Here is an 18,662-nt window from a genome sequence, read left to right on the forward strand (position 1 = left end):
GGTTGCTGTGATTGGACGGCGGCCGGGAAGGGGGGGGTGCATGCCCATTGGTGAGCAGCGGCGCAGGGGGGGGCGCTGGGCTTTGGAGAGAGGAGTAAAGACGCGATGCATCCTGCACCGGCTGGGAGGCGAACACAGCCGCAACGTGACCAACGCGTTTGTCGATATGGAGAGGAACCCGGAAACTGGCAAACACACGCGCGCTTGTCACGGCATCCCAAAGCACGAAATCTCCCGTCAGTCCCCGCATGGCCTTTAGGGTCAGGTGTCAGGGTAGGGCCCCTGAGAGTCCGCCCTCTGCCCCTCAATCCATCAGGCTGACACGAAAAGGACACCTATCGACCGACTACGTCAACTACACACAAAACCCAGGACAAAGCTGGAAAAAAAGGGTCCTCACACACACACACACACACACACACACACACACACACACACGTCCGTGCGTCCATCTGAGATGCAAGTACATGCAAATCTGAGCCAGGCCCCGCAGCGTCCCAAGGGGGGTCCCGCGTCTTCGGTCGAAACCACATCACGCGCAGCTTCAACCCGAAGCTCGGCGGAGTCTCGCAGGTTTTGAAAGGCTTTCGCTGCCGCGTCGCCTCCGCTGAGGCGGGTGCCGCAGGACCAGCGTCACCGACCAGGAGCCGCCGCGGCCGTCGGCCTGTCGGTCGGCGGACAGGGATGTGGCGGAGCCGGGGGGGGGCGAGACAGCATCGTGTAGGGATGTTAAGAAGATATACACAAGTTGAAATACACGCCGACACGTTTTTCTCAAGAATAGACCGTATGTTATGAATGTAGTGACCAGACATCACTGGGGGGGGGGGGGTTATTCAGACCATTTAATGCAGCAATAAACGTTATATTCTGCTATGGATGTATATGCACATCGTCCTGCAGTGAACCGGCATTCGGGTGACACAGACCAGATGCCCACCGCCTTTCGACGTCCCGCAGCAGAGACCTCAAACACCCAGGGTCCCCACGCGGTCGCTCCGATCGCCCCAAAGCGGTAAAACCTCCCTTACCTGCGTCACCCGCAACGTTTCGCCTCCGAAACGCGGAACGTCGGGCACACAGGCGCCGCGTTACCTCGAGAAGTGTCGGGCCGTGCCGAGCCCCAGCGGTCTCCGCCGGGAAAGTCGTCGTGTTCGAAGCGGGCGACTCGGTCCGTTTCCCCCTTTTGAAATTGGGTGTCGGCGTCCGCGTGCGAGTGAAGTCAACCCCCGCCCCGGGGACGGTTCCTTCCCCGGGGCGCGAGAGCGTGTATTTTCCTCACCTGTCATGTCGGGCCGGCTTGGTGCCACTTTGGTCATCTCGACGGTCGGCGTGATTTTCACCGCAAGGAGGGGGGGGGGGGCCGGGACGGGAGGACGGAGAATGTGATGGCAGGACAGGGGAGCTTGTGGCGGTAGGGAGACGGAGGAGGAGGGAGGGGGGATATAACGTGGCTGTAATTTTATGTGCCCCTTTTTTTTTCTCGGCTAAACCACGACCACTGACAGAGCCAGCACCGTGGCCATTTTTTTGAATTATCAAACAGAATTAACGGTTGGGTCTACTTTTCCCTGCTACCTCAAAAATCAAAACACTGCAGAATTTTTTTTTTTTTTTTAAATTTTATATATATATATAATTAATGTGGCTTTACATGTCTCTTCCTGAATCTTAAAAAGAAAAATACACTTATGGAGAATAAATAAAATTCATCCATTTTTTCCGTTTCTTTTAAAACAGAAATACAAATCTGTGACCGCCTCACAGTTGTGGCCAATTTACATATTAATGCGCCCGAAAAAAAAATTGGCCGTTCACGCCGTCATGCGTTGCCTAGCAACCAGGTATTCTGCGGCCAAAGAACTATGCAGCTCGGCGGAGGAATAAAACTCCTGGTTAAAAAAAATAAATAAATAAATAAATTATAATTAAACTGTATACGGGGAGTGTTCAGACCCTGTAGTTGACCGAGAGCACTAATACCACACTGTTACAAGTCAAAGTCTTGCATTGAAGTAAAAGTATGTAGGTAGACCTGTAATCAGGACAATGTAGATAAAAAGTTGAAAGTACTCACAGCAGAGAAATGGCCCCTGTGACTGATATACTGCTTTATATAATATCATTGCATTATTATTGGTCGTGTATTAATGTTAAAGCAGGATTTCACTGTTGAAGTGCGGCTGATTTTTAACTGGTTTGTGTCGATCGACTGGCCCAAATTGACACAAAACAGCCACAAACGACGCTGCTTCCATCTGGCACAGGGCCCCCCCCCCGGACCCATTGGGCCCCTGGTCCTGTGCCCGGTAGGCCCGTTCATTAATCCATCCGTGGAAATGCCCATCACAGCTACCACCCAGAGCCCACAGTGACACTTTCACAACGCTGGTTTTGTCCAAACCTCGCAATCAATAAAAATGATTCAAAGGAAAATTAGTAAATCATCACATGTCAGAAGGCGGAACGATTAAAAATTGACTTAATCAAAATAGTGACCAATTAATTTTATGTCGATCGATTAATCGTTGCATTTTGTGCAGTGGTAGAGTCAAGTACCTCAAATTTAAATGCTGCATTTGAGTAAATGTAGTTACATTCCACCACTGCCATGAAAACAGCTCAGCTAATATTTGTATTCATTGTTTTATCATAAATTATTGCTACCACCATTGTGGCTGCTCCACCAACCCCCCCCCTCACGTGGCTCTCTGGCTCGTGTCAGAGCACACGTGCCGGGCACAAGCCAGCCCCAGCGGCGGCGTTGCGTCAGGGCTACGGCAAACTGAGGCTGGCTGCTGTTGACGTGCGATATGGGTCAGTGCCGTTTTCAGTCTCCCCACGCACATGCGGGTTCAGTGAGTCGTGTCAGATTGGCAGCGCTATAAATAACTACAATAGATGCTGTACTGGAAAAAAATACAAATCTAAAACCAGTCACGACCTCAAACTGTTTCTGTTTGTATCTGTTGGTATTTGGTTCACACACACACAACATACAAAACCCACAGCTTGCAGACCTTTCTGTGTTTTTCTGTGTTGTTGGCTTTGTCAGGTTGATGTGTTTAAATAAGAACGTTAGCATCACTTTTAGAAATCGAAGCTCTCCAGAAAATCTGAATTACAAGGAGGAAGCATAATCCAGCTCTACCAGCAGACAATTGCAATTAACAATGAATTAAAAAAACTGAATCCTGATTAGTCTTGGTCAGCGTTAAATTAGGACCTCCTACTTGGAGTTATCATTAGATAAATACAGGCAAGACGTAGAATAAAAAAAAATTCAACTGCAAATGCGACACTTGCACCTGTAGGTGTTTTCTATTCTGCCTCTTCCCCATGACTGTGGATACGTACAGCGAGTGCTAGACTGGTCTCCTTCAAAGACGGCCTTGTTGCACATAGTAGGGTGCGGCAGTTTGCACCTTTATGATATATTCTGAGTGTGATTCTAACAGTCTAATTAGCTAGAACGACTGAAAAACACCGCTGCAGGTCTGGATCGTACTTTTAGTCTATTGCCGATTTGACGGCGTCTCTGAACTAGCACTCATTCACTAGCATGAATATGTTGAACATCTTTACTTTACAAAAGGTTTACTCTTTAAACGTAGCCAAAATGAATATTAGGAAGGTGATGGTCCGTTATATATCTGTACGTATTTCCAGTGATGTATGGAAAAACTACACCAGTTTAGTGGACTCTGGTTTTGCTGTGGTACAATTCAAAAACACACTGGTTTGTGCTGATAATGATAAGGTTTTGTCTCCTCTCTATTGACAAAAACAGCATCGGGGCAGGATTGTTATCGTGCTCTGTCAATAGCCAGTGGCCCTAGACGTTCTCAGCGTGGAGCTGTGAAGGGCAAGAGTCCGGTTAACCCCCGGAGCTCATTCTATTATGGCTCACTCTCGCCACCGTCAGACCGGCACAGGAAGTGCGTTGGGCGCCTAAAAACCACTTTGCCAGGTCGGTGGAGTTAAGATCTTTATTGGAAACCCAGCCTTCAAACATCATAGTACATTTTTATTAATTCAGAGTGACAGCAACAACAGCAACAGGCCGCATGTGGTCTAGAGCAGTGGTTCCCAAACTGAGGTGCTGGGCCCCCTCGGGGAATATGGGGAAGTTTCCAGAGGTTGTGGGGGGGGGAAGGAAAATAGATATAATGTACTGTATATATATGACTTATTTGATTTTCTAGAAGTTCAGAGAATAAGTAAGACAGATGGCTCTGCTGTGAGGTTTTACCGGTGTCTATCTGTGGTGTAAAAGTTCGGGAACCGCTGGTCTAATGTGAGACAGAGCGGCCGACCGACCGGGCCGAGCTTCACTGCGTGTCAAAGCCACAGAGCGAGCAGCGAAGAGTTCAAGACAGAACATGGAAACAGAGAAAGAAAAAAAAAACAAAACGAAAAAACAGTCAGAAACACAAATAAGGGAAAACAACAGAAAAAAAAAAAAAAAACATTTGATTCTCCTTCTGATTTCAGGGGAATGGGACTGCCTTCCTTCGGCCGCGGTTCAATTCAAAATGAGAAAGTAGTTTACTGTAATACGTTGTCAGTAGAATACGATGATGACAAAATGAAAAACCTTCAAGATACACAACCATACTCAGTGTATTTAGCTTTAGCTTTCTTATCATTAATCGACAGCTTTCAAACAGTCGTGAACTTTATAAATTGTCTTACAGGCTACAGCTACAATGATATAGACTGTAAAAAAAACAAAACCAAAAAAAAAAAAAAACTGGTTTATCTTTTTATTGGCGAATCCAGAGATTCTGTACTTGTTGTTAAATTCCACATGGTGTGAAATCAATATAAATACATTTTTAAAAGACGCATTTGGTGTTAGATATTTTGCAGTCGTGGTATCGGCATGAGCCTCTATAAAACAGCAAGTGTTTGGACTTTACAGAAAAAAAAAAAAAAAAAACGAACAACTAGATGGATGTGATTGCAAAGTTGCCGTTTTGTCGATGTTACAGGCAAACGATAAAAATCTAGCAATGCTCCAGATATTCACCCTAAATATGATGCTGGTGATCAGCCTACTCTGATTCTCCGATCCAACTGCGTGAAGGCAGAAAAAGGAAACTGTCTGCGTCATCATCAGTCACCAGGCAGCCCGCTGCGTCGCCCTCCAGTTGCTACGAGTGATAACTGAGACAGTCTTACTGAAGCAGCATCTCATATTCATTCATGTTAACACAATAAACTACTGATGTCTTTTCTTTTTTTTCCTTTTTTTTTTAAACCCCTATGGGAAATGCACTTAAAGTTCTCCAAACAACAAAGACGTCGACTGATGGTAAACAAATTGGAATAAATTGAAACATACTGTATATTAATAAACTGTATTGGACTGGCATAGGCTGATCTTAATAAAAATAATTATTATTGGTGCGGTGTACCAATCGGAGCATCTCTAGTAAAATCCCACCTTCCCCCTTTAGTAGCAGGTCTTTAGATCTGAAAAGAAGAGAAGAGAAAGAATTATTTCAACTTTTGTTCTGCACATTTAATTTGTCATTTTGTGCCATAAGGAAAATTACTGTGACATTATTGGAGTTTCTGCTCATTTCCTGCATTCCTTGTATTTCACTAAGGATTGGTTATCCACCTTTTTGTGTGTTAGGAGTAGGGCTGTAACTCAATATTATTTATCAACAATTAATGTGCTAAACACTTTGTCATAATTGGTAACTGTTTGGTCTATGAAGTGTCTGTTATTGTTATTTTGTCATCAGTTCTACACAAAGATATTCAGTTTACCATCATACTAGACAAAGAAAAGCATTACATATTTGCATTTGAGGGACCTTTTGGTTTGTCCTTTGAAAAATAACTCGAATACATCAGTCAAAATAGTCAAACTGTGTCTGTAGCACTGATTATCAAAAAATAAAAGTAGTAGAGCTGCAGTGATTGGTTGATTAACCGATCAAGAGAAAATAACGTGTAAACCACTTTGATTATCAATTAATCGTTTTAGTAATTTTTCAGGCAAAAATGCCAAAAGCTCGCTGGTTCCACCTTCTCAAATGTGACAATTTTTACGCTTTTCTTCATCATCTATCACAGTAAACTGAGTATCTCTGGGTTCTGGAGTGTGGGTCAAATAAAAAAATAACAGACATTTGTAAACATCTCCTTGGGCTGTGGTGAACAGTAAGAGGCATTTTTCACTGGTTTATGACCTTTTATAGACCAAACACAGGAAAATAACTGGAAGACTAACCAGTAATGAAAGTAATTGTTAGTTGCAGCCCTAAAAAGTAAAAATCTGACAACGATTCACTGTTCAGATCACAAATCTTTGTTTACTTATTCTTTTATCACACAGTACTGATTTCAATCAAAATTTTGCCAATTTTAGACTCCATTTTATTTAGGTTTTGAATTAGTTAACAGTTATTAGCTATATTAGTTAGCTAGTTTAAGTTTTAGTATAACTAGTTGTGTTTATACAACATTAACTATTTGAGGAGGGTTTGAGGAGGAAAAAAAAAAAAGGTAATTTCTTAAAGTAAGGTATATAAAAATAATTATTTGGGTGTCATACTGGCAAGGGGAGTAAACATTTTCAAAACAAAAAGTCAATCATGAACTCAATGGGACTCACATCATCAATGTCCTCATCGTCGTCGCCAATGTCATCAAACTGGATCTCATCGTCGTCTCCTGGCCCGAAGGTGTCTGTCTCATTGATTTTGGCTGCGAGAGGGAAGACAGAGCGAGGTGTTAAAAAAGGCGTGAATACGATACAATATGTTCATGAATCAGAAACCCATAATGTTTCTACTACACTGCGATGAGTGGACACCTAAAAAAGTCACGTGACTGCAAAAATGCTGCACGTTAGAAGTAAAATGGTTGAAATAAAAGGTGAGGAAAGCGAGGACCTCTGCTGTTTAAAGTCGGCAACTGCGTGTATTATTTCGCCAATTCCACCAAACCTCAACTCGCAAGAATTCGACTACAACAACAACAACAACATGAGCCTGGTAAACAACGAGCTACCAAGGAACTGGACGGAAGACGTTTAGACAGAGTTTACCTCAGTTCACGCCAGGCTATAAATAAATTCCTGGACTTGTTTTACAACAGGGACATGCAGTTTTTTGATCCAGTAGCACTGGTGTTGACGTGTCTTTTAACTCACCGTGCTCTGGCAGCTCTCCGTAGGCTTTCAAACTGCGAGCCTCGTCTGCGTTGTACTTGAGGATGACATCAGCTTTGTTATCCTGAAACACATGTCGTGGCGTGAGACGGAGGCTGAGGCGTTGCACTGTCTAGGTCAACGTGCTTTATACATCGTTAAGGCTCCGGGGGAAATACTAACAGAACTTTCAACAAGCCGGGTCTACTGAAAATAACTGTGCCGAAACCAGATTTGACCCGTATCTTGCCCCCGTAAGACCATCACATCATGTCAGCATGAAACTACTGTACAGTGGCTTTAGAGCTGCGAACAAAGCCTGGTGCTCTTGCAAGTGCGCTGATGCTTTACGAACAAAAATATATCACCAATCGATTTAAAATAACATTTTAACCTTTTTGAGCCGGAAGAGACACTGACGTAATGATTGACTAATTTATTTAAGGTCCACAAATGATTTTTACAAGAACAGTAGAAGGGATTTTCCAGCCAGTCCTTTTTTTTTGTTGCTAAAATCATATACAAAAACATTTTATAGTCAACATTACTGCCAATGGCAAGCTAGGAAAAAAATGAAGATCTTCGTAAATTATTTCTTTTTGGGGGGGGGGGGGCTGAAATCAGTGTTTTTTTTAAAACTTTTTAAAACAATGAAAATCAAAATAACAAAGTCGGAAAATGATTAAAAATGCAAATAGATAAATAAAAATTCTCCCGGAGGTATAGAATCATGCAAATCGATTAAGATGCAATTAAAAAAGGAGTTCTTTAGCTGACATTCAGAGAAAATGCAGAAGTGGCAGTGGCGCGTGAATGGTAGATCTCTCCACAGCTTAAATGCCATGACATTTTTTTTTGCTTATCTGGCATGTGTCCTTGTACGTAAGTGCTTCGCAGGCCAAAAACAAAACTTGGAGCAAATGATATCATTAATCAATCATTGAACATGACCTGGATGAGCAATGGCGAACGGATGGATGAATGGATTAATTAAGAAAAATTTATTCAAGGGTATGTATTTTACATGAGGTCAGAGGTCTAGAACAAGACAGTTCCAGACAGCTTTTTCTAAAAATCTAATACAAAAACATTTTATAAATAACATTACTGCCAATAGCAGTCTAGAAAATAATTATGTCAAACCTTTGTAAATTAAATTTATGTGTTCTTAATACCTTCTTGGGCCTTTTTTAAAGGAAAAATCTTTTCATCTTTTACCCCGTAATTGCCTAGAAGCTGCATTTCGCACCAACTGCAGACAAAGTATTGCTTTTTCACTAAGTGTAGAATTTAGAGCCATAGTAATCCAGACAGTGTCAAACAAAGGCATGAATAACTTTCTTCAGCCGACAGAAATGGTGTGATTTTGGAGCTACCTGGCCTAGAACTAGTAAAAGTACTAGTACCTAGTAAAAACATGGCTGATTACCCCCTTGTACGTGTTTTTCAAAGTTCGGATCTTGAATAAGTTCCATAACTGTAGGAGATTTGCATGTGTAACACTGACTTTGTTTCTCCACTTCAAAAACTGAACAAATAAAACAAAGATAGCCATGCTGCCTTTTTCTTTTGCCAGTGTTTGGTGAAGCTGAACCTGACGCACACTTTCAGACGTCTATGTCAATAATGGTTTCCGCCTCCATTTCAAAACCTATACACCTGTAAAAGTTGGATCAGACAGATATGTTGCTGCTTTGTTAGCTGAGGAGAGCAACAACGCGTGTGCCGTGTCCTCACAGCGAGGGTCAGTATAGGGTTAACAATCTGATCTGTGTCATGTGTGAGCGACCAACACACCTGGTAATCTCTCAGTCCGACCAGGATGATGTCTGACGTGTTAATCCAAACCTGGAAGAGAAAAAAACAAAAACAAAGCAGATGTTACACCTCGTGTCACACAGCAACACACTGCACTTTGTAACCCCCCCTCCCCACAAACAAGCAGACACACAAACTCAATTGAGTCCATGCTGCCACATCAACGGTGGCTGGATGACCACTGACACCAAGCTGATTCAGCGTTATGTCGCGGGGTTTCCTGTGTATGTGTGTGCTTGTGCCGGTGGGGAAAAGGTATGAGAGGTCGGTCGGGACATTCCCACCTTTTTCCGGAGTTTTCCTCTGATGTGGCAAAGCCGCTTGGTGCCGTCAAAGCACATGGCCTCCAGACGTCCGTTCCCCAGCATTTTAATCACCTGAGCATATTCTGGAAAACACAAGAGAGCAGGGGATGGTTAATTCAGGGTAATAAACAGACATTCTTGCTGAGCCGTTTTTGGCAGCAGATGTTTCAGTTCTACCAACAATACAGGAGGATAGAAAAACACCATGTGGAGGTCCTACTCTTAAACCCCACTGGCTGGTCAATTTTGGAATTAATGAGCAATTTGTGCAAAAAATCGTTAGAAAAGAAAATACCGTAACAACTATATGTAATAAATTCATAATACATAGTTTCCCGCAGCGTTTTATAGTCAAAGTCTGAAATAAAGAGCGTGTCTTCTATCATCAGAAGACTTTATTGCATTTTTATGATATATAATATATATTCACATTTAGCTGTAGAGAAAAAACGAGCACTGGTGCTACAACCACACAGCAAAGGTACTGTATTTAATGAGTGAGGTCAGTGTTTCAGCCATCATCTAGTGCAACTCTGGAAACATAACTGATGATAGAAAAGTGCTAAGTGCAAACAAAAAGAGCTGAGGAGAGGGAATAGAGGAGGCCTCAGTATTACTGGATACTGAATAGGAAGGTTCTGCTGTTCTGTAGCAGCACAACAAAAAGACCAGTACAGAAAGAGGAGGAGTGTTTGGGGTCAAAACGAGTTGAAACTATAACATTTTTCTGGTCTTGATATAGATATTTTTATTCACATGACATCCGTGCTGCTCACTGAAAAAACCTACACAACACAAGATTAGGACTGGGGCAATGTATGAATATTTATTGTTTACTGTCTTTCGTAGTTTACTTGTTTTTCTTTTTAAATAATATGATTGTAATGCAATTTTGTTGTGTAAGGTAAGGATATAAACAAACCCTATGTAAGTTTTCTTTCTGTGTGATTTATGAAATATTTGAGAGTGCAGCTGAAAATGAGTTCCAGTTTAATTTTCATTATTATAAACTCCAGCTTAGCTTAAGATTCTGACCGTGAACTGCAACATCCCTGGTTTGTTGCATCTCTCTCCTTCATTCCACATCATTTATATTACTGTTTGTAATAAAGACTGACAAGGGCCCCCCAAGAAATTCTTTAAAAAAAAAAAAAAATACACAGTCCAGTGTGAAGCACACGACCTACACACTTAAACAGATGATCTCCCAAATGTTTGCAGAAAATGTGATATATAAACATTCTCAGAAGGTTCTGTGCCCTGCGCTAAACAAGTAAGTGTAGCCTTCACTACCTGAAGGTCTCTTTTAAACTAGCAAAGCCTCCTCCATACACTGGGATCACTTCCACACTAACAGGGGATTTTGGCAGCGCTGAGCACTGCAGTCGAGGCTCTGAGCACCTCTGACGGCAGGCTGATACCACCATCAAGTGAGGCTCTCAGTAACACTGCATATCAAACAATCATTTAACCATCAAACAGGAGCTGCATGTTGTTCATGCAGTCTGTTCTTAGGCCTTTGTACTGGATGTGTGTGTGTCGGTCATGTAATATTTCTCATAACTTGGCCCCACAGATTCTCCTTTTCTGAGGCTCTTAATTGCTTCAGCCTCTCATTAAGCAAAAATGACAAACATCTTCTCAGAAGCAGAGCTGCAACGACTTTATATTTTCATTTTCAATTAGTGTGCCAACCTGTCTTATCAACCAATTAATTCTTTAGTCTTTGAAATGGGAGAATATAGTAAAAAAACAAAAACAACATCTAACATCTTTAAACTGCTTGTTTTGTATGACCAACAGTCCAAAACCCAAAGATGCTCACTTTACTGTCATAGAAGACTAAAAACCAGAACATATTCACATTTCAGCAGCTGGAACAGGTGATTTTTTTTGGCTTCTTTTGCTTAAAATTGTTGGATTGAATGATTAATTAATTACCTGTTGGTTGATTCATTGTTTAAACTCTACTCAGATGTGCAGATTTACCTGCTTTTCCAATTTTTTCATCACTGTAAATTACAGAACAGAACTTCTGAGATAAGCCTTTGCTTATGTCTAACTACAAGAATACCATATGGTGACTATACCTCTGTCTGTGCCCACTATGTATTAGTCCCCATTCAAGTCACAGATTTAACCATGGGTTTCATTAAGATAATTAACTGGCAATTTTTGAAATGATACCTGTTCCGACAATATTTTCATAGTCCCCAAAGACTGTTTTGTATGCTGCACAATAAAAAAAAGGTTTTTTTTAACCCGTTTCCCAAGTTGTGACTTTACGGAAATGAGTTAAAAATCTTTTTTATAACTCAACAGACTGAGTAATTTTTCATCCAGATGGTTAGGAGAGTCTTTGGGGATTTTAGAGATACCAGTAGAACAGTAAGTGCTTTTAAAAAGAACTCTTGGGCTTTTCCAACATCGTTGGTTAATTATCTTTTAGAGAGACCGATGGTTACCCTAAACTGGGACTACTGTGACTATATAGACTTACTAAAGTGACCGGTGTTGACATAGTCAGACCAGATGCAAACACGTTATTCCCATGGTCTAGATTTGGCTCTGAAGGGAAGGAACTAAACCCTTTACGCCTTTTTGAAAGAAACTTTTTTTTTTTTGACAATGTAAAGCCATAAAGTGGTGGACCTTAACTGTTTCTGGTGTAACAGCTGGCTCTTCTTCGCCAGATCCAGTACTCACCCTGTCCATCCTCTTTGAACACCAGTTCTCTCTTCTCGGACTCATTCTCGTTCTTTCCACGTCGCCGATTCTTTCCTCCTTTACCTGTAAACGGAGACCACAGGGTATTAATCAATGCCGTCCGTTTGTTTATATAATTAATTCTACTCACTGGGTGAGAGGTCAGTGGATAGGATCGGCTATTCTACCTCTACCCGTCGTAATTTCTCGTGGGCACCTTTCCCCCACACTGAATCGGCCGGTAAACGGTTATTAACATGATATTTATTCATGTATTTATTTGTCAGATAATCTCTCCCTGACTGCGGAAGCTACAGATTGCAAGGAATGACAAGAAACTGTGGCTAAGGCTTAAAATAACGTTACCTCGCTAATTTATGCTATAAATGTATGCTATAATTTAGTTACGTTACTTGGATGCTGAAATAAGTTAAACAAGCCGCTAAACGGTTACCTGGCGTTATCAGGGTTACCGGGGGTAATTTGTGAGAAATAAAGCTGTCAGAGGCCAGACCGGGGTGGGGTTTAACTAGCAGCTAGCTGCGCTAACTAGCAGCGGAATTACACTTGCAAAACAGGCACAAAGTGTTGAACAACTTCGTCTGGCCTACACTAACCCCATCACTACCTCGGGTAATTTCGTGTTTAGTGACTGGGGTTGGACGCAGACACAGTTAACGGCCCGGTAAAGGACTCTAACCGTTACGCTAACTAGCTTTAGCCGCTCGGTGTCACGTTTTCACTGCGTGTCTCCGCGGCGGGCTCGACACAATTAAACACCGAAACACACAGACACACACGCACTTTAACGCTTTCCCGCGTCTCTTACCTTTATTTTTGGGCATATTCTTTCACGCCTCGGTCCCGTTAATCCCGCTCGGTAGAAACGACAAGCTGTTAGCACAATAACTGTTTATAATAGTGAGTGAAAGCGGAGAGCTGAACTGAGCTGAGCTGAGCTGAGCTGAGCTGAACTGAACTGAACTGAACTGAGCTAGCTAGCTACCGCTAATTCTCACCGCTGGTCTGCGCATGCGCCTCCCAAAACAGTCAAAATGACGTTGCTTTATTGTAATAGGTGATTGTTAACAGAGACAAAAGCCAGCGACCTCCTAAAGGCTCATCATCATCGTCGTTATTGAAGCTTTATGGCGGTTGGCAAACAACGTAATGGTGCTTTACCGCCACCAAGTGGACTGGAGCGTGGGTCAGGGATCTCACTAGACCTTTTGTTAATTCTAATAATCAACAAAAGGAAAGAAAATGGGGGGAAAAAATGAAAACAAACCTCACGCTCTCTCTAGACATTATCTGTATAAGCTCAGGTAAATCAGATTTGAACTTTATTTCTCTAAGGTTCGGTATCAGCAAATCATAGCATGTTCTAAAGTTTCTCCTCCCTCCCCAAATTCACTCCTTCCTGTATTATGTTTACCAGTTTAAATAATGTTGCGTTTAATCCTGTACACCCAAACCGTCTCCTCCCTCCTGCTTCTCATCATACCGGCCTTCCTCCACTGCTTTTGCCACCTTTCTTTCGACTTCTCCTTATTTAATGACGGCCTTCATCTCTGTTTTTCTACAGTGTGCTGTCATGCCAGCGTGTTTCCTTTTCCCTGGCTCCACACATTCATTCCCTTTGACTCCCATATGTGCGGGTCAAGCTTTGAATTCTACCTAGCGTTTGCTGTATCTCTATCGAAACATCTGGCGGTGGGCATGGATGTAAAAGAAACTCCTTATCTTTGTTCTCCTTGTCGAGCAGTGTGAATTGTACAGCAGGGTGAGGAATTATCCAAGGCTGTACTGTTTTCGGATTTACTTTCTGATCGATTGTCCATCCATAACTTTTTGTTTCCCTCCTCTTCCTTTTCCCAACAGGGTTTAGGTGCATCATGTGTTGGGTGATCTCCATGACGTCCTTTTAAATGAACCCACTAATTTAAAGACAGCCGTATTCTCCTTAATTGCAGCAGCATTTTTACATTCCCATTCCCACTTATAACGCTGGCGTTGGAGTCCATCTAACGGCACCTGAAGGTAGGACATCAGACCGCCGTTGTTTTTATTGTTATAGGTGATTAATAGTAATTTAATCACCTATTTACAAATATTGGTTGTAATAGGTGAGACAATAGCCAGCTTCTATCATTCATTCAAAATCCAAGGTGGAAGAAGTTTTCAGATTCTTTTCTCAAGTAAAGTGAGAAATATTAATGTAAAAATTCCCTTAACACCATATGTATGTAGACGGTGTCAATTATTAATTTATTTTCATGTACAGTTATTTCTGTTTAACATCCATGGACAATCTTTAGAATATCCACCTGATTTGCACTAACATACAGTACAAAGTGTATCTTTTTATTTTGTTCTGTTCATTTTTATATTTTATCCTGTCTATTTAGTTATTGTGTTTCAGCCTTTTAATTTTATCTAGTTATTTTCTTTGTATTGTTTTTTTTTTAATCTACCTCACTGTTTTTTTGTGATTTACACGAAGACGCTTAAGTGCCCAAATATTCAGTTGTTTTTCAGTTTAGTTAATAGACACGGTGACGGTAATGACCGTGAAAAAGATGAAAAATAATATATTTTGTTTCTACTATTTAATATTAATAACAAAAATAACAATAATAATAATATAATAATAATAATAATCATTATCATCATCACAATATTAATAATATTCCTCCGCGCCAGCAGGGGGCGACCTCTCCCTCCTGAGCTGCTGTTGATGTTTTATTTTCCCGGAGAGAAAATAGACATTTTGGGGGAGCTCAGTCGCTGAACGAAGCCTCCTCTCCTGCATCGAGCGAAGCCTGATTTTCGTCTCTTCCCGGAGGCTCGCTTGTGCCTTTCAGCTCTCCGTTTTCGCCGTTAAACAGCCAACTGGTGCAAAGTTAAAAAGATATTTTCGGCTGGAGCTTACGGCCGCTTCCCTTTGCACATTAGCTACCTTGTTTGGTTTTCGGCTAATCTGGTCAACGAGGTTCGGCTGTGATGGCTGACTTCAGCAGCAGGGTCATGGTGAGTGTTTATACCGTCCTAACATTTAATTTAAGAGAGAGAGAAAAGTTTTGCCACTAAATTCTCACTCCTGTTCAAAGCATTAACTAAAAGTGCATATTTTGAATTGTAAACGATCAGAATTAGGGCTTTTATAGTATTAGATAGTTGCAGCATGCGTTTAAAAAAAACTATACAGATAATTTTGTAAACGACAATTTTCTAAATGGAGAAAATCTAATGGGGGCTGCTCTGATATAAAGTTAGCTGAAGTTTAAGGATTAAATAAAATGTTTTCTGGAACCAATCCACATCATCTGTGCCTTCAGAATCTATGGTTGATAACAACAACAACAACAAGAACCGTAACAACCACAAGACATTATAATAACAATGTTCAGGAAGATACACATGGAAAAACAGCGAAAACCCGGAACAACAAAGCTGGACAAAGATAAATAAAAAGGTGACTATTCATAATAAAGTTTATTCATATAGTACAAATCAAAACACAGATGCAAAGTGTTTTACAGGAGGGAAAAGCTCAATAAAAAGTCAGTTTTACTCTAAAGCCGCACTCAAAAACAGGAAACAACACTGAATAAAATACAACACACTATAACCACAGAAGACATTACACACCCATTTTCAAATCCTCCTTGTGACTTGTGTATACTGAACTGTGCGTGTGTGAAACCTGCTGGAGACCTGGTTTAACGAGGGTCTAGGGTCGCACGGGGCCAGATTTCTAAAGCCCGGGTCATTTTGTTAAGTACAGTTCAGATCTTTGGTCATGTGCCATCTCGTGGAGAAGGCCGTTGGGCCAACGTAGTAACCCCCCCCCCCCAAAAAAAAGGGAGAGTCCAAGTCTGTTACTGTTTATCTGCACTGCCTCAGGGACGACGCGGAGTCAGTTCTCTCATTAGAGATCAGGTGCAGAGCTGCGACGGGTAGTCGATTAGTCCACCGTCAGAAAAAGTAAGAAAACCTGAAGACGCCGCTTTGGCCTCTTTTTCCCTATTTTCTGACGAATCGTGGATTAATTGGGAAAATAATGGGCAGATCAGACGATAGTGAAAAATAAAAATGGTTCGTTGAATTGTTAGGAGACGGCGTTTTCCTTGTAGGAGGAAAAAAAAAAGGTTTACACTATGACTTACATCTGTAGCAGACTGATGATGTGTATTTTGTGATAATAAAGTGCAACTAGATCACAAACAATAAAACACACACTCTATATTACACTTGATTGACCATTTTCCCAGTGAGTGTAGAGCTCTACTCTGAACCAGGACTTTTTCATACATCCAGTTTGGCTGCAGCTTTTTGTTTTCGACACAGCAACTCAAGTTTTTCTTTATCCAGTTTGAGGGTCCAAGGACAGAAGGCGTCATAAGCTGTACAGATTGTGAAGCCCCCCCGAGGCAAATTTGCGATCTGTGATATGGACATAATGTGTCTGCTGCCTGAAAACACAAAACGATATTTGTTTCTCTTGTCAGACGTCTTCTGAGCACCCGGCGGTGGGAGGGGGAGCCTTGGGAAAGGCGACGTCGTCCGCGGTCGTGGCGGGAAACGGAAACTGGGACGGCGCGGGCGGGATGGACGGGATAACAGTGGTGAGGATAGATGACACCCACATCGCAGAGGAGCAGTCCCACGTCGGGGGGAAGGTTAAAGACGATGCTGCGGAGTACTACGAGGTGGAGTACTCGATGCCTGCGGAGGAGGAGGCGGCGGGAGAGGAAGAGGAGGACAGCGTCTATGTTATTGAGTATTCGAATCCCGAGGAGGAGGGAGAGAGTTACCAGTTTACGATGTCTGTAGATAGGTCGCTCCCGGCCAAAAAGCCGAACATCGATAGTCCGGTGGTCCGAGAGAACGCCCGAGCCCCTTCGCCGGCGATGCCCAAACCGTCCAGACCATCGAGGCCGAGACAAGAGGTGAGGCAGAAGAGGAAGATCGCGGAGGAGGAGGTGGTCAAGGAGGAGGAAATCATGAGCAACAAGAGCGTGTTAGAGCTCGGAGAGGACTACAGCGACGTGATGGGCTCGGGTAAGAGGCAGCTGTTTTGCTCGATGTGCCCGCCGCCCGGCCGCTTCTTCAAGAGAGCGTCGGGTCTGGCCGTACATTTAAAACAGATGCACCACATGGACGGGAAGAAGACCTTCTTCTGCACCTCCTGCAAGCAGACGGTGCGCACCCAGATCGAACTGGACGCGCACACGCGGCGCCACGCCAACCAGGAAGCCGTCTTCACCTGCCTCCTCTGCTCGGCGGAGACAAAAGATAACACGGAGGCGGAGAAGACCGGGTTCAAGGGGTCGAGGTGGGGCCTGAGGAGACACCTGGAGAAGGAGCACCCGGGCGTCATCCCCCGCTGCGACATCTGTAATAAAGGCTTCAAGTCGCTGGTGTCGTACCTCGCCGATCAGTTCAGGCACGTCGGAGTGTCGCCGTTCTACTGCGCCAAGTGTCAGATCTACGAAATGACCGAGAGGGGTCTGAGCGTGCACATCAAAAACCACGACAAGAAGAAGAAGAAGCAGAAGCAGCAGCAGGAGGAGATGACGACGACGACGACAACGACGACGACGGCGGCGGCGGCTGAAAACCACCTGCCGACGTTGGGAGTCTCCACCAGCGCTGACAACTCCGCCACAGACGACTCCGACTTCTGACCCTCCAGTGGTTTTAGACTAAAGCAGCACCAGCTCAGTGACCTCCTCTTTGCCAGACTGACGTCTGACATTTATGCATCTTTGACTGGTCTGAACTGAACTTTGGACGAGAACCCGATTGGTTATAGATTCGACCTCCGTGTCAGAGAGAACCGAGCTTTTATTCGGGCCGGGCTTCAAAACTTCCTCCACGTTCACCTGTTGTCGTGGTAAATTTAGAATAACGTCCATTTCCGGAAGTGCAGCAGAGAGTCATGTCAGGTGTTGACGAATGCAACTCCACGTTTCCTGCAGAATTTTCACATTAAATGACTTGCAGCCTTCCCTTTCTTAGGGGGCTTTTAATGTGAAAAAAACATCAGGAATATTCAGTGGCTCAACACGGATCAGGAGACGACACGACTGGAATTAATTAGGAGATGATTTTTTTTTTTTTTTGAAACAAATAGAGAGAGAGAGAGAGACCCCGAGCAGCAGAGTGGTGAGTTTGACGTGACTCTGCTGTGGAAGTGGACATTACACTGAATTTACCACCCGAGCTGTCGTAGGCATTTGTTTGTGCTTAGTTGGGACTCAGCCATTATTTGAACACTTGCCTTTTAAAAATGAGAATTCACCGTATTTCAAAATTTGCCATACCTGGTGCCATCTGAGGGGAGTCTCTCTCCCACCTGTAGCGTCCATCGGTGTCACGTGTAGAATAAATACAGTTTTGGTAACGGCGGCCTCAGCGGGAATTGAAGGAAAATTACATTTTTCCACAACCAGGGTTTTTATTTTTGTAATTTCTTTTGCCATCGTGAAAGTTAGAATATGTAAATATTTTGCTCGCCGGCTTCACTTTGGCAGCGTTTCCCGAACCCAAACCACTTACGAGACACACCTGCGCGGTCCAGTGCGGTCCAGTGCGGTCCGATACATCCGTCCCTGCCGTAACGACGTTTCAGCTCGCGGCCTTCATCGGGGGGCTTCGTC

The 18,662-nt window shown here is 43.0% G+C and overlaps 3 protein-coding genes across 7 annotated transcripts in view; 1 reads left to right on the forward strand and 2 right to left on the reverse strand.

Annotated features, from left to right (window-relative positions):
• map7d2b (MAP7 domain containing 2b) overlaps nucleotides 1-1,355 on the reverse strand; it is a 28,092-nt gene extending 26,737 nt beyond the window's left edge. For all 4 annotated transcript variants that reach the window (XM_040127628.1, XM_040127627.1, XM_040127625.1 and 1 more), the window contains exon 1: nucleotides 1,283-1,355. In XM_040127628.1, coding sequence (XP_039983562.1) covers nucleotides 1,283-1,319 — 37 coding nt within the window. In that variant the 5' untranslated portion in view covers nucleotides 1,320-1,355. The remainder of the gene's footprint in view (nucleotides 1-1,282) is intronic.
• Nucleotides 1,356-3,975: 2,620 nt separating this feature from the next.
• On the reverse strand, nucleotides 3,976-13,116 carry eif1axb (eukaryotic translation initiation factor 1A X-linked b). Of its 2 annotated transcripts, XM_040127428.1 has the most exons (8): nucleotides 12,827-13,116; nucleotides 11,998-12,081; nucleotides 9,271-9,374; nucleotides 8,966-9,016; nucleotides 7,172-7,253; nucleotides 6,632-6,723; nucleotides 5,450-5,478; nucleotides 3,976-5,156 (listed from the first exon to the last, which is right to left on the reverse strand). In XM_040127428.1, exons 1-7 carry the CDS (start codon nucleotides 12,840-12,842, stop codon nucleotides 5,473-5,475), a joined length of 435 nt encoding a protein of 144 aa, XP_039983362.1. In that variant the 5' UTR covers nucleotides 12,843-13,116; the 3' UTR covers nucleotides 3,976-5,156; nucleotides 5,450-5,472. The 2 variants fall into 2 exon arrangements, with proteins under 2 accessions (XP_039983362.1, XP_039983361.1); XM_040127427.1 differs by having other exon boundaries at nucleotides 3,976-5,478; nucleotides 12,827-13,114.
• A 1,664-nt stretch (nucleotides 13,117-14,780) lies between these two features.
• On the forward strand, nucleotides 14,781-18,145 carry si:dkey-226l10.6 (zinc finger protein 652-A). The gene is made up of 2 exons (XM_040127519.1): nucleotides 14,781-15,027; nucleotides 16,509-18,145. Exons 1-2 carry the CDS (start codon nucleotides 15,001-15,003, stop codon nucleotides 17,685-17,687), a joined length of 1,206 nt encoding a protein of 401 aa, XP_039983453.1. The 5' UTR covers nucleotides 14,781-15,000; the 3' UTR covers nucleotides 17,688-18,145.
• The last annotated feature ends 517 nt before the right edge of the window (nucleotides 18,146-18,662 follow it).

This window comes from Xiphias gladius, chromosome 5 (genome assembly GCF_016859285.1).
Source record: "Xiphias gladius isolate SHS-SW01 ecotype Sanya breed wild chromosome 5, ASM1685928v1, whole genome shotgun sequence".
Taxonomy (NCBI): Eukaryota; Metazoa; Chordata; class Actinopteri; order Istiophoriformes; family Xiphiidae; genus Xiphias; species Xiphias gladius.